Here is a 14,564-nt window from a genome sequence, read left to right as displayed (position 1 = left end):
CCTTTTGTATTTTTGTAACCGAAGAAAGAAATGCCCTCTCAAAGTAACCCAGCAGTAAAAGTCACGATCATCTTTGTTAGAGAGAAAATTTCTTCCTACCGTAAATTGAAAATCACTAACCCACAGTTCTGATTATAACATTTTTTGCTGACATTTTCCAATTTTTGGTTTGCGTTGTCTTAATTATGGATTGTCGTGATCAAGTAACTTCATTATTTATTAGAATAGGGGGATTCGAGATCTTCACCCCTATTCTGTACGTCGATCGATTCGAAATATTCCGATCGAATATGCAATTTCCATTCTGCATTCCGTTCGAGTAGGGTATGAACTCGAATATCATTCGTTCGAGTTGTTAAATTTTCGAACATTACTCGATCGACTTGCGGACGTATTACTTCTGTTCGGTTTAGAATCGTTCTAATTTGTTTATACAAGTGTGACGGCTTCGTTTACTAAGAAATGAATAATATAAATAATATAGAACGTGTAATTGTTAACAGCTTTGATGGTTAGTGTTCGAAATTTCAAGTGTTCCCGAACGAGAGTCGATCGAATCATACAAGTCGAACGGAATAAAGAATGCAAAATTCGAACTCGAACGGAAGTGTAGATTCGTTCGTATCACAAATCCGTCGGATTTCAGAATCGTGGTGCTTGTAAGGTTTTCTCCCCCGACGAAACATGTATGTATCTTCGGGAAGCAGGTCAACGTTCACTATAGCATGCAGGTGTGTGTACTTGTGAGTGGGAATAGAAACGCATAACGTAAACGTTCCGGGTGTGAAAACCAACGTTGCCAGGTATACCGATTTCTCGGTATTTATACAGATATTTGACCTCTATACCGCAATACAGATATGTACTCCCAAAATACCGATAATTCGCGGATCGTACAGATATATGCCGATTTTCGTTTATAGCTTGGATAGACAGGAGGAAAGGTTTCTTCGAGACCTTTTTTTTGCTCACCAAAATGAGCTTTGGTGACATTTCCGTGAACTTATGTTGACAAGATTCTGATACTGATATGGTACAGATAGATTTTTGCGCCAAATACAGATTTTTGGGAAAAATGACCTGACAACGCTGGTGAAAACATTCCGTGAGGTTGACATAACGTGTTAATAAGGTTGATGTCAGAGTGAGCGCGGAACGCGGACCGTTGTTGTTGAAATGAAAATCGAGCCAGTTTCGAACATGGTTTTTATATCTTATATAATATTATTCGAACCTGGTGTTTGTTTGATGAAACTACCCTGGGTCAGTTTCAGTTTTCTCAAGCGAAAACGACATTCAAAAACCTTCTCATAAAATTTGCGCGGAAATTAGCTCGGAACTGAAAAATCGGTTATTTCATCTTGAAATTTCACAAAAATGATCAAATAAATTATTGAAACAGTAGGAATTGGAAACATGCAATTTCAAAGGTGATGTTGAAAATCAAAATTTTGAAGATGTTCCAAGGTTTTGGGAGCATTGCTCCAAAGGGCAAATTACTCAAAACTTTGGACTGTCTCAGACAAATAAACTCATTTCATTCGAAATAATCTCATCTTCTCTAATGAACTAGATGTAGGAAAGAAATCGATGTACGTACCATGTACCGCAACATAAGCTACCTAATGATTGTTTCAAGAATGACCACATCTGAATACTAGTTTCAAATCAGTACTTTTATTATCGTTTACAACGGTATAAAATGCATCAATCACTCAAGAGTAAAGTTTACACTATATTAAGTCACTGACCGTAATCATAGAACAGCTTTCAACGGTACAAAACGTGTATAAAATTGAGCAAAACAGTAAAACAAATAATTCACATAGAGTTCCTACAATTTAGTAGCTAATACTAGAAGGAAAAAAAGCTTATTTTCTAGAACTTAATCACTAGTTACTTACTACAGTGTAAATTGAAATGCACTTTCAAAACATCACAATCGATTTTCAATCAGCTGGTGTTTATTTTACAAGTAATTACCACCAACTATTCTACCTTTTCTTCGTCTAAGGTAATTTGTGGTATATCTTTTTGATAGTCATGCTTTTCCTTCCACGCAGCTTCCATATCCAGCAGAGCTTCGGATAGCATCATTTTTACCACTTCTTCCACAATGCGTTCTTTGACTTCAATTTCTTCTCTGTCGAATGTCGTCCATCTGGCTTCCTCTTCGAACATCTCTTGAGCCAGTATTTCGTCGACCTGATCGCGTTTTCGTCTGGCAGTTCCGCTCCCGGTAAACATCAGGAACGGCATTGGACAGTGTTGAAGATTCTGTTGTTGTTGCTGGTGATGCAGCAGACTTTCCTCATTGAGAATGCGCTTAATTTTACGTTTTATGTGATCCTGCAAACAGGTAAGAGTGTCTGGCGGGTTGTAGAATGCAAGGGGCCGTTTGTCATGTTGAACAGTGCGAAATGACACATCGGGCGTTGGTTGACGTAGGTGAACGTACAATTCTTTGCACATGTCCAGGATCAGCTTTTCGTAGATGTTACTCACGTTATCAGTGCCGAATAAATCGGTCGATTTTTCCCCTAGGAAAAGATGCTGGGTGCGTGTCTCTATCAGCTCGTCGATTCTGGATTCGGGTGGAAAAATCAATGCCAAAGGGCTACCGTTTGCTGGCGGAATATACGGAGGAGGGGGTTTGTTGGGGATCTCACGAAACAAAACAACCTGCTGTTCGAGTTGCTTTATTTCCTGCTCGATTTGCAGTTGCTGACGACGTAGAACTTCGGCTTCGTTGATGATGTCTGGCATACGATTTTGAACTAGGGTCATCGGGGATGAACTAGCCGTGTTTGATCCGTTCGCGGGAAGTGTGAGATACGAAAATTCGGAAACTACACCACTGCTTGTTGAAGGATGGGGAAAATTTTCATTTACATTTTTGTTTCGAATTTTGATCTCAATCCTATGGTTTTCCGTTCCACTGTCTGTTGATACTTGAGCAGACCTCATGGTCTGCGACACATTCAGAAAGGGCTGTTCGCCAGGAATCGAGTCATCCACTACAAAGTCCTTATCTGACGAATAGTCGTCTCCTTCTACCGGTGAGGAAGATTCTGGATCACTTTCGGACGAGCTTTGCTTCACGTGTTCTTTACGGGCTTCAGGAGATCTCATTTGGGACACCCTTTCCAAGCTTTCGCTTAATCCACCAAGGTCATCGTGTAGTGTTATCAGTCGTTTTTCCAATTCGGAAGAATGAACAGCATTCTCCTGATCATCTTGATCTGCTTCTGTTTCCTCGGCAGTTGTAGGAGTAGATATTAGTGATGTAGTTGAACTTGTATCCTCCAATGACGCTTCTTGAGGAATATCGATAGAAAGTTTTTCCTGTTCATACGCAGAGGAAATGGAGTTGGACTCTTCGAGTATAGAATCACTAAGAGGTGGAAGCGAGATGTCCTCGATCATAATTTGACTTTCCTGGATGGGCGAAATATTTTCATTTTGTTCCTCTATTGTAGGCGCATCGAAAGTAGAAGAGTACCCGTCGGGGGTTGACTTCACCCGTTTTTCGGAATCTTCTTCATCTTCTATGGTGTGAAATTCAACCGACTCCGATACGTGAACGTTTTGTTCTGTACGAATCAACTCATCAATATTTGTAGTAGATGAAAGAAACCCATTGATATTCTCAGTTATATCGCTTACTCTAGAAATAATATCATCCACGTCTAACGAACTGCTGCGTTCTTCTTCTTCTTCATCATCTATTTGTTCCTCAACATCATTGTCCTGTACACTCATTCTGTCGCTAGGTTCTTTTTCAGTAACTGAATTAATAGTTGTGCGAAATGAGCTTCCATCATTTGTATCGACTGACTCTTGCAATTCTTCCGAGGATTTATTCGTATCGGTTCTGTTACCATTGTTCGGCACTGTTTCATCTCTTTTTTCATTTGTACTAATGTTAATTGTTTCGTTGAACGATTTTTCTAGCAGTATCTTCCTGATTCCATGATCAACTTCGAAAATTTCTAATACTTTGAGCTTTGCCTGTTCGTACAAACTCTCCAAACTGACTCTTGTCAACGTGTAGCTCCGATCAGGTTCATATCGATTTTCCATTACTCCTGTCAGTCGATACCACAACCGATTTAACTTACTTCCTATGGCAACCACGTGATCCTCTCCGTCACCACCATCACCGCTGCCAGTAATTTGCTGTAACGTCTGCAGACTTTGCTCAATGCTACGAATACGACCGAGTGCTTGTCCGTTTACCGGTGTGCCTTCGTTGAGTTTGGTGCGATTGCTTTGAATCAGGTTCCGTTCGATTTCTAGAATCTCCTGTTCCTCCCGGTCGAGCTTTTGGTGCCACTGGAGCAATGCCTGGACGTGCTGACGACGTTTTTGCAATTCCTGCTCACGGCGTGTAAGGATGCTACGGAGTTGAAAAAGAGAAAATGAATATTATTTATGTGTGTTTCTTTAATGTGTAGTTTTGATCTGGAATACACTGAGGCCTTTTTTTACGCGGGGGATACGTACCGCGTAAAAAAAGTCGCGCAAAAACAAAACCAAATGTCCTACGTCGTTTTCGTTTGAGAAAACTGAAACTGACCCTGGGTAGTTTCATCAAACAAACACTTTTCACGAAACTGTGTTGATTTCGCACTTAGTAACGGGGGTTTGAGCAAACCTGATATAAAATCCATGTTCCAAATTAACTTGATTTTCAGTTCAACAACGTTAAAACTAGGATTGAAACAAACTTCAAACAAACGGTTTGACAGCAGTTAGGGTGGAAACTGGGTTAGGTTTAGCATCAAGCGAAAACGACATTAAAAATGCATGAGACATCGAGATGTGGTGTAATCTCCTAGAATTTTGCTTAAATTCGAAAGTTTTCCAAGTGTCAGAGAGTTGACTTAAAAAAATTAGGGACAACAGCAGATCTCGATGTTTCATGCATTTCTAAAACAAAACAAGAAAACCGGAAAATTCGCTTAATTTCGGAAATCCGCGTAAAAAAACCGCATGAAAAAACTGCATAAAAACCCATAGTTTAAATTTTTATTTTCTATAAAAACATGCAAATTAGAAATACAAGAAACTTAACATGCAGAAAAATTATCGGGTATAAACACAGCAACGATATCATGGAGATATTTTTACGCATCGATCTGAACGATTAAAACCATATAGGTTACAGATTTTTAACCAGAAATATCATGCCTAATCGTGTGTTAGAGCTGTGTCTATCACAATGCTTAGGGTGGCGAAATGGTATCGCGTATGCACGGAATGTATAAGAACACAGGTTCGAGTCCTGTCTCTGAGCGTATCTTTTTTTAAAAAATCATCTTTTCTTTAAATTTTTCATTCATTTGACTTCTCCACTATATGTTTCCACTTAGTCATTATGAAAAAAAAACGAAAAACCCTTCTTAATCCACCTAGTGGTGTTAAAATGCCTTTCTCTTTGTTTTCAGGTAATGGAATAGTGGATCGCCAAACAGGGGATTTGTGATCAGCCAACGATAGGATAGTAAAACTTTTACAATGTAGAGAATATAAAATTGAATCGGATAACTTCAATGCAATAAACTATGTTTAGCAAATTGTTTTAACCTTTAAAGCCAAAAGATAACATTTTAATAAGAAGTTCCCATACATTGAATATGAAAAAGTATTTTACATGAGAATTAAGTTCAGAATCAACTAAAATTTAGATATTTCAATCAGTTTCTATGTACTTGTCTGACATTTCAACTGTAAGTGTCCAATCAATTGAATATTAAATGTCATACAATTAGAATTGATCTGTTGTTTGGGAGATGGAATGAAAATGTATCATCTATATGTTTTAATGTGATTTCATTTGAATAAGTTTTGAAATTATTTACATTTACAATTTAAGTGTCAAATCAAATGCGGCAAAGTTAATCGCAAAAACACTTTAGTCTAACGTATCGATTTTTATTAGTGCAGATATACAGTCGTGTGTAAGATTTGCTCACTCAGCGAGGCGAATAATTGCTGATGTCGCCGCGATCGACACTATTTTTGGTGCTACATTCACTTCACGCTAGATTTTTGTTCTGCTGTTGGTTAAAATCACAAGTTTATTTTTGTTTTATTCCGATTGAATTCACGTGTGATTTGAACGAACACATTTAAAATTTGCACACGTTTTAGAAGAATATTGTTCGAGCCTGTATATTTGTTATCTGTGGATTCTTTAAATTCTGTTTCTAATGATTTTCAATTTCGTTTTGCTTCTATGTCTCACCATTTTGAACTAGAGATGGTCGGTTAAGCAATTTCTTAAACCCGTAACCTGACCCGTACCCGAGCGAAAGTAAAAAAAAATACAGCACCAGAAAATAATTTTTCATCCGAACTCGAGCCCGTAACCGATAAAATAGAAAAATCTTTACCCGTACACGATTCAAACCTGAAAAAAATAGAGTATTCGGTTTAAAATTTTTGAATCAGATCCGTATCCGTTGAAATGAAAATGAATCGCTTCATTTTTTCTAATTATTTATTAATATTATTAATTGGGTGATCTGGGCAGTCGGCTACCGATTAAAAATTATTAATTTATCAAACAACCATTTTTTACCAATTAGTCAATATACCGATTTATGTTTTTAAAGTTTTGTAACTTTGTAATATTAACGAATTTGCGCAATAGTTCATTTTTATCATTCAATTTATAATCTTGAAAGACAAGCAATAACATACAAGGAAAACATACCAAATAAAATTTTCTCCGAAGCTAGTCGCAAATTGTTAAGTTGAAAAAGTTGAATGAAGAGATAATTTAGTTAAATAGACTTATCAGAAGTGAAACGTCAAAAAAATCTGCTAACTGAAAGGAAAAAGAAACTCCTGCAATTGTCACCTTTTACGACATGGAAGCAGAAACCCTCCGGATCTATTCTTTGCTCATTTTTTTCCGCTGGATCTAGGCTGGTACTGTCCGGAGAAAGATAATAGGTATTATCAATATCCTAGTGGACCCCAGCCCCTCAAATCTGCCGGTAATTTTATCGCCTCATTTATTATTTTCAGTAGTAAAAAGTTCGGAAACCATCTAAAATAACGAAAATAAACAGTTTCGCCCTTCCTTGCAATCAATTGAAGTATCGCCCTTTTTGTTGACATGGAACATAGAGGGCGAATCTTACGTAAACAAAAGGAATGAAAGTTTCGCTATTTATAGTTCTTTGTATTACTAAAGTTGAGACTTTTGTAGAATCCGAATTTTTAGGCAAAATTGTAGGATTTTGAAGCATTCATTCGTAAGAAAGAAAAAATCGATTTGTTTACTTTCGTTAGATTCGCCCTTCTTTGGAAAACAGCCGATTTCGTCTATTTTTTTTTAAATGCATCCCACATCACATAATTGTCCCACGAAAAATTTCGAATTTAAAAATGCAATGTTGAAAAAAAACGAGTTGATAGATTTCAATGATCATACATTTATTTGAAAGATTGATTCAGTACTGCGCTACGTGAAACACAGCCAACGAAACAATCGATGTTCTACGAACAACTTTTGAAAATCGAAAAATCAGCATAAATGGTGTTGTGAATTGGCCTCCGATAGGCCCTGTCAGCTTGCAGCGAAATCAATCTTCAGTTCAGCAACGCCATCGCACGGCATCACATGCAACATATCATGTCAATTGTATGGGTGCGCAGTGCTACTATTTTGGCGCGAACGAACTTGACATTTCTCTCCCCTACTTCTATGTTCGAAATTCGCTGCGGACTCGCCTGAGGGCGCCATGCTCGCAAAAAAGGATGTTGCCAATTAATTGTTCGGGAAATGTGAGAGCTGGATATCTTATTAATATGATGTCTTTGCCTCCAAGAAGCTGGATTATTTACTTAAAAGAAGCGGTTAAAGATTAACGTTACGCCAACCATCCAGACATAATTGAAGACCTCAAGTAAGAAAATCAAATTTCTATTGAAGCCATTACGCCAGAAACAATTGAAAATTGGGTGGATCGGATTGGCTAATGCCAACATGTTTTATTTAACAATTGCCGAAACACCTGAAAAGTTCTTCCCAGATACATATTGTTTCGGACATTATAATAGTTTACCAATTTGCAGTTCTCATTTTATAATGAGAAAAGTTTTATCGCATTCAACAAAATCGCAGATTGGTAATATAATGGCAGGCAAACAAAACGTTGCCAAAAAAACCCTTCTCGATTGAAGTACACCACCGCACGAAATTGATCATCTACAAAACGATCATTAGACCGGTTGTTTTCAGTGGCCATGAGACCTGGACTATGTTGGCAGAGGACCATCGCGCCCTCAGTGTTTTTGAAAGAAAGGTGCTGAGAACCATCTATGGCGGAGTGCAGATGGAAGACGGAACGTGGAGACGGCGTATGAATCACGAATGGAAACAGCTGCTAGGGGAACCACCCATCGTACGGACAGCTAAAATCGGACGTCTACGATGGGCTGGGCAGGTCATAAGGATGTGGAGACGTATTCTTGATACAGCAAAGGACACCCCAGGCCTATAGCTGTTTGGTAAGGTAAGTCGAATCTGCCAACGCTCGGTTTGAAACAACTTTTTTTGTATCCTTCTCTGTTGGAGAAACCGACTTTTGCTCTGAGCTCCGGTCACCCCTAGTATTATGCCAAAATAAGGTGAAATTCAGTGCCAAAATAAGGTGAAATTCAGTGCCAAAACAATGGTCTCACAAAAGTCTACGTTTGTCTACGAGAGGGGATGGGGGTTTATTATCTAAAGTACACGTTGTCTCATAATTATTTTTAGAATTTTTCAAGAAATTTAGCTTAGCTTCGTAAACCGTCCGCCCATTTTCTTCGATTAATACAAAAATTCAGTTGACATTGCACATTCAATCAAAGATATTATACTTAAGAGTAGTACTTCATGATCAACGTGCAACCATTTAACTTAGGGCATGAAATGGTAAATAACGTAGATGACCACTCTCATGCAAGTCACAGTATGAAGGAAAGTAATGTTAGTTCAACACTTGTTTCTACTAGTGACCGAGGAATTCTCTGCCTTACCACAAGTGTCACAGAAAAGGACCAAGGTCGATTACAAATAAAATATATAAATTAATTATCAAAATACTGATTCGCGGATTTTATCCGCGTACTTTTATCTAACGAAACCCAGATAACAAAAATCAAAAGATTAGTATTGCGAAATCTTAATTACTCTACAAGGAAACACTTTTTTTTCCTATCGTTCATACAGTAAAGCCGTTTGAGATTTACTGTATAATTAATTGATTTTACATTTCGTGTTTGACTTATCAGTGCGTAGCAGTTTATGTTGAACTGCTAGCGAGAACTAGCGGCTCAACACAAACCGCTAGGCAGACGTAAAGTTAATGTTACTTGCAAAAGGAAAATAAACTTTCACTGTATATCTGTATCTGAAATTTAAATGTGTAAACTCTCCTACATGATGAATTTTGGTAAAGTAAGACTTATTCACGTCAGAAAAAAACAGCATGTTTCAAAACTTACTCTTCTAAGTTTTCGTTTGGTTCCAGCTCAACTCCTCGCATCGCCGTCAGTTGCAGCTTCGATTTGGTGGATAACGAAGCCGTCATCATTGTAGTAACCTTTCTCTGTTGCAATGCGACCATTATGGACGAATTTAGATCATTCTTTCCGGATCCCGACGATTTTCGGAGTGAAATGGAATTGCTTTTCGATGATAAGGAATTTAGTTTGTCGACGGCGGTCGGTGTTATCGGCGAGCGAGCATTGTTCTGAGTGGACAATTCCTCTTTTTTGAACCTGCAAATTTGAACGGTCATGTTATGGGACAAACTGCGAACATTGCTAGGATAACAAGACTCTTACCGATTCAGCTCAGCTCGATCTCTTTCCAGTCGCACTAGGATGGCTCGTTGTTTTTTCTTGACTACGGAAATTTGATCCATCATGCCACGGTCGCGAAAACGTTGTTTCTGGAGTTCCAACCAAGCCAGTTGTCCCTTGGTACGATCAAGTAGAGCTTTCTCTTTCAAACGAGCTCGCGATGACAGTTGTTCGCTCTTGGTTTTTTCGCTACGAATTAACTGGTCGTACTGCAATTTGATAGTAGAACTTCTTGTAATACATTTTGACGAAAAAAATAAAAGATTTCGATCTTACCAATCCAATGGAAGAGTAACTAAGATTTGTTTCCGATATCGATGTAGACAAAACAGAAACATCCAGATCAGTTCGATTAAACATGGCCATAATATCGCTGCCCATGGTGGTATCGTTCAGCGTCGTGTCTTTACTGCTGCTCAGAGCTTCCGCTGTTGAACTGGTGCTAGATTCCGTAGGAGCCTTAATGATTTCAATTCTGCTGTCCTTCAAAATCTCACCAGTGAACGTTTTGTTCGGAATGTTACTCTCCTCTGAAATTTTCAAACTGATCGATTCAAGACTTTTAGATTCGTTGATTTCCTGGCGTAAAGAATGATTTCGGGTTTGACTCTCGTCGCCAATCTGTGTATGGATGCTGGATGTGTCGGGAGGTAGTACATCATCCCTATTCACCGCTGTAGGTTTTTCATCGTTCGGTCTGTTTCTCAAGCTCTCTTCGAATGATGGTAAATATTCCTCCGGAAGTGGTGGATTTGTGTTGTGACTATCGGAGAAACTAAGTGACCTGGATTCCAGTGAAGGATGGGAAGTATTGGATTCAGTTTTGTTGGGACTATTTTCTGGGCTACTCTCAGCGGTTGTTGTTGTTGTTGTTGTTGAAGCTGTTGCTGTAGTAGATGTTGCCGATGGTGTGCTGTCTGTAACATTCTCCCCTGATGATGATCCGGACTTTGGGGGATGTTCGTGAGCAGTTTGCGGGTGGTCCGAACGTTCAAAATCTTCGCTGTAGTTAGAAGTGACGGATGTATGCGTAGCAGATGGAACCGGAGTTGTTTGTGTCATTTCGTCACGAATTTTGATGCGCTCGGCTGGGATTGCAGAACTCGGCTCTGGTGTTTTTTTAAGTGCAGAATAAAGCTGCTGGTTGACTTCAATCACCTGAGCAAGACTGCGATTGAATGCTTCCAACATTTTCTGACTGTCTAGTTCTTTCTCGGCTTTGTTTTGTTTCTCGGAAGAGATTCGTAACAACTTAAGTAGCGTTTCAGAGTTATTCGCTTTGCTCATATCTGTTTGCAAGTTTTCAGTAACTAAGGACTTTTCATCTGAGATTAAGCCAGCATCCGGCATAGCTGTTCCACGTGTAACGTTAACAGTTCTTTCTACTTGTATGTCATCTGGTCTTATTTTAAGATTAGATATTCGTTCAACAGACAGTGGGCTGATGGGATTATTTTCAAGTTCGTTAGCGGATTCCCTTAAAGGCTTAGCTCCCGTGCAATCGATTTTGGTGCTGCTGAGCGGCAATACAAAATCAGATCTAATCGAACTAATTTCAGAAGTAGTATTCGAATCCGACATGCGATGGGAAATCGAAGCGATATTTGACTCACTTCCGAAGAGCGGTTTATTGATGTAAGGCACAGTTTTAAGTGATTCTAAATATTCAATGCACTTTTGATTATTTCCAGACTTTGCAGGCCGAGGCGGATCTTCCAAGCGATGGCTGATAACTGATTCTTCTGGGACGAATGTTTGGTCGCGATTCAAGTTGCGAATAGCTTCCAGTTTCTTGCGGACGGCAATGATGAATGGATAAGGATCTGGTTGAAGCAGCGTATGTTTCAACCAAGGAGGAACGGATTTGAATTCCGTTCTTACATTCACATTATTAGATTGCTTAGAAGTAGTATCAGGAACCAGAGTTACATCCGGTACATCTAATTTCAATTCTTTCTCAACTGTGGATATGGACCGTTCAAAAATTTTCTCATTGGGCGACCCTTCCGTTGGGATATCAGATATAACATCGTGTTGCTTTTCCGGAGCAGGGGGAGTTACCACTTTCAGAGGACTTACAAGCACATCTCCTAAGGCACTCGCATCAGGTTTTCGCATAATACCAATCTTTTGCGAAAAATCTGCTTTCAATAAAGCGGATCGTCGCCGAATGTTATTTTCAGACTTCAGAGACTGGGCTGTTGACGGTGATGTTCTCGGTGAAGTGCTAGACGAGCTCTTGCTAAGAGGTTTTTTCGGGGGAACAGCTTTTTCGGGTTTTGATTTATGTTGTGAAAAAGCCGTCGAAATCTGGCTTTCACTGGACGCTGGTACAGCCGATAAAGAACGTTTTCGAACTTTTTGAACATTTTTAGTAACCAAAACTTGAGTACTTCTCTTTAAGTCTTCCAACCGTTTTTTAATGAGATCTTTTTCTGCCACATTCGGAACCGTAGACTTTTTCTCTTCCTTTCGCTTTGCCTGTTGTTTTTCTATAAATGCTCGCGCTTTAAGAGGATCGTAAGATTTTTCCTTTTTAGTTTCTGGAGCACTGACTTGGGTGTCCCTTGGCTTTAGACGCAGTTTCTTCATAACGGGCTTTAATGGTTTAGTTTGAATATCTTCGAGTGTTTCTGGAATTTCTTTTTTGGGCGAATCCTCCTTGAGATTTAAAACATCCGTTGGCGAAATGTCGTTGTCGGTTTTCTTCTCGATGTTACTACTTCTGATGCTACGTATACTGTTAGATTTGACATTTGCATCTTGGATCGAGTCGGCACTGCTATCCGTTGCCTTGGTAATAACCATCGCAGACTGAGAACCAACATAAAACGTACAAAATATTAAAAAATATTATAAACAAACAACTTACCGTATCAATTTTATTGTCTTTCAGATTATTCTTCAGGTACTCTTGAAACTCATCACTTGCTTGATTCCGTTCATTCTTCTGAATTTCAAACTGCCGAAGAAGTTGATCTGCATTGGTTAGTGGCCTAATTGTATACATTTCTTGTTCGTTACGTTTAGTTAACTTGTCATCATTCTCAACTGATTGAAATCCGGATGTGAGTGCTGAACTTGTAAACGTTGTTATAGATTTGATGGCCATTGGTGTTATTTTCCTCCTCGGACTGGTAGGGTGATCTTTCAGAACAAGCTTAGTGATTTGCATCGTACCTTTTTTCCCCGTTGATGCCTCTTGGGTAATATCGGAGTTGCGTTCGCGAATTATTTGCACTGTGATGTAAAAACATTCAGGAAAAAGAAAAACAAGCTAAATATGTAACTAACCTGCGCTGCGTCTGATGGGAGAGTCTTCCAATGAATGTATTGAATAGGTAGCCGAATTACGTGTACCTATCTCGGTTGCAGAATGACTTTCAGAGTCGGTCGACATGATTTAGCAGGTAATCATTAAATTTATTCAATATTCAAAAAACAAAAACTAAATGAATAGAACATTCCGATGTTCAAGCACTACGCACTCAGAAAAAAAAACTAATTCCGAAACAAAATCGCATTCCTAAAAAACTTAAACAAGCTTCATAAAAACTAGCCATCGCAACCTCAAGTAACTAATATTTTCCACAGAAAGTAACACTTTTTGACCAACATTTCACTTGAATTGATATTCGTACATCGAAAAACAAGGCAGCTTGGCTAATCAAAATGTACGCGTTTCACAATTTCGTTCTGTTTGTACCCTGCCGTTTCCCAACAACGGTCGCATTTAGATCAAAACAAGTTATTTTGACGTTTCTTTCAGAAGCGTAGCTGATGTTTGAAGCCTTGCTTTGAATACACGATGACTTGTATCAGACCCTGTCAGCTTGGAGCGAAATCAATCTTCAGTTCAGCAACGCCATCACAGACTAACAGACATGACAGTATGAGTAAATTCTTATAAAAATGATTTTTCGTTATGCACTAGTTCCACCTATATTGTACTGCGCGAACTATTTACTATCTGTACACCCCTTGTGTTACGTAAATGTTTTTTTACTAGTTGATTTCCCCTCGTTTGTCAACACCGATCAGCTGCTTGCAGGGTTGCTTGATTCCATCGAAATATTTGAAAATTAATCGTCACAATAAATTTTTGGATTACGTTGATAATATATTTAACTTTTTTCGCGATGTTGGAAGGTAAACATTTATTTTACTCAACGTTGTTCATCTAGATTATTTTTGATTGTGTTGGTAATTTTCACCCGAAATTAAGTGACGGCAGACCAGAAGCAAGTAAATATTGTAACAAAACGGGTTCGATTTTGTATTGCGTTGTAGGATGAGAAGTAGGCACAATTCTGTATATAGTTTTGGCAATATGTAATTAATCTGTATCCTGCATGAAATTCGCATGGAGGTATACAAATCAATACATTACAGGTAATTCTGTATGAATGGCAACTCGGTTGGTAAATGAAAAGAATAAACACAGTCTAGATGACAGACGGAATGTTTTTGATAGGGTAACGTGGTGCCATCATGACACATGTGAGTACTGTCCCAAATAAAGAAATATTCGAAATGACCGTTTATATGGTTAAAGAATCTAATTTGAGTGTCCTGTCTGTTAGTCTGTGACGCCATCGCACGGTGTCACATTCAAAATATCATGTCAATTGTATGGGTGCGCAGTGCTGCTATTTTGGCGCGCACGAATTTGACATTTCTCTTCCCTACTTCTGTGT

At 38.6% G+C, this 14,564-nt stretch overlaps 1 protein-coding gene across 2 annotated transcripts; it reads right to left on the bottom strand.

The window, feature by feature from the left end:
* Positions 1-1,664: 1,664 nt before the first annotated feature.
* LOC131428376 (centrosome-associated protein 350-like) lies at positions 1,665-13,593 on the bottom strand. 2 transcript variants are annotated; one of them, XM_058592286.1, is made up of 6 exons: positions 13,162-13,593; positions 12,740-13,107; positions 10,144-12,681; positions 9,850-10,076; positions 9,508-9,783; positions 1,665-4,399 (listed from the first exon to the last, which is right to left on the bottom strand). In XM_058592286.1, the coding sequence occupies exons 1-6, from the start codon at positions 13,265-13,267 to the stop codon at positions 1,990-1,992; spliced, it is 5,925 nt and encodes a 1,974-aa protein (XP_058448269.1). In that variant the 5' UTR covers positions 13,268-13,593; the 3' UTR covers positions 1,665-1,989. The 2 variants fall into 2 exon arrangements, with proteins under 2 accessions (XP_058448269.1, XP_058448270.1); XM_058592287.1 differs by lacking the exon at positions 13,162-13,593 and having other exon boundaries at positions 12,740-12,829; positions 12,892-12,993.
* Between the last annotated feature and the right edge of the window lie 971 nt (positions 13,594-14,564).

This window comes from Malaya genurostris, chromosome 2 (assembly GCF_030247185.1).
Source record: "Malaya genurostris strain Urasoe2022 chromosome 2, Malgen_1.1, whole genome shotgun sequence".
NCBI lineage: Eukaryota > Metazoa > Arthropoda > Insecta > Diptera > Culicidae > Malaya > Malaya genurostris.
Note: the sequence above shows the minus strand (reverse complement) of the source record. Positions and strands in the feature narration are given on the sequence as shown.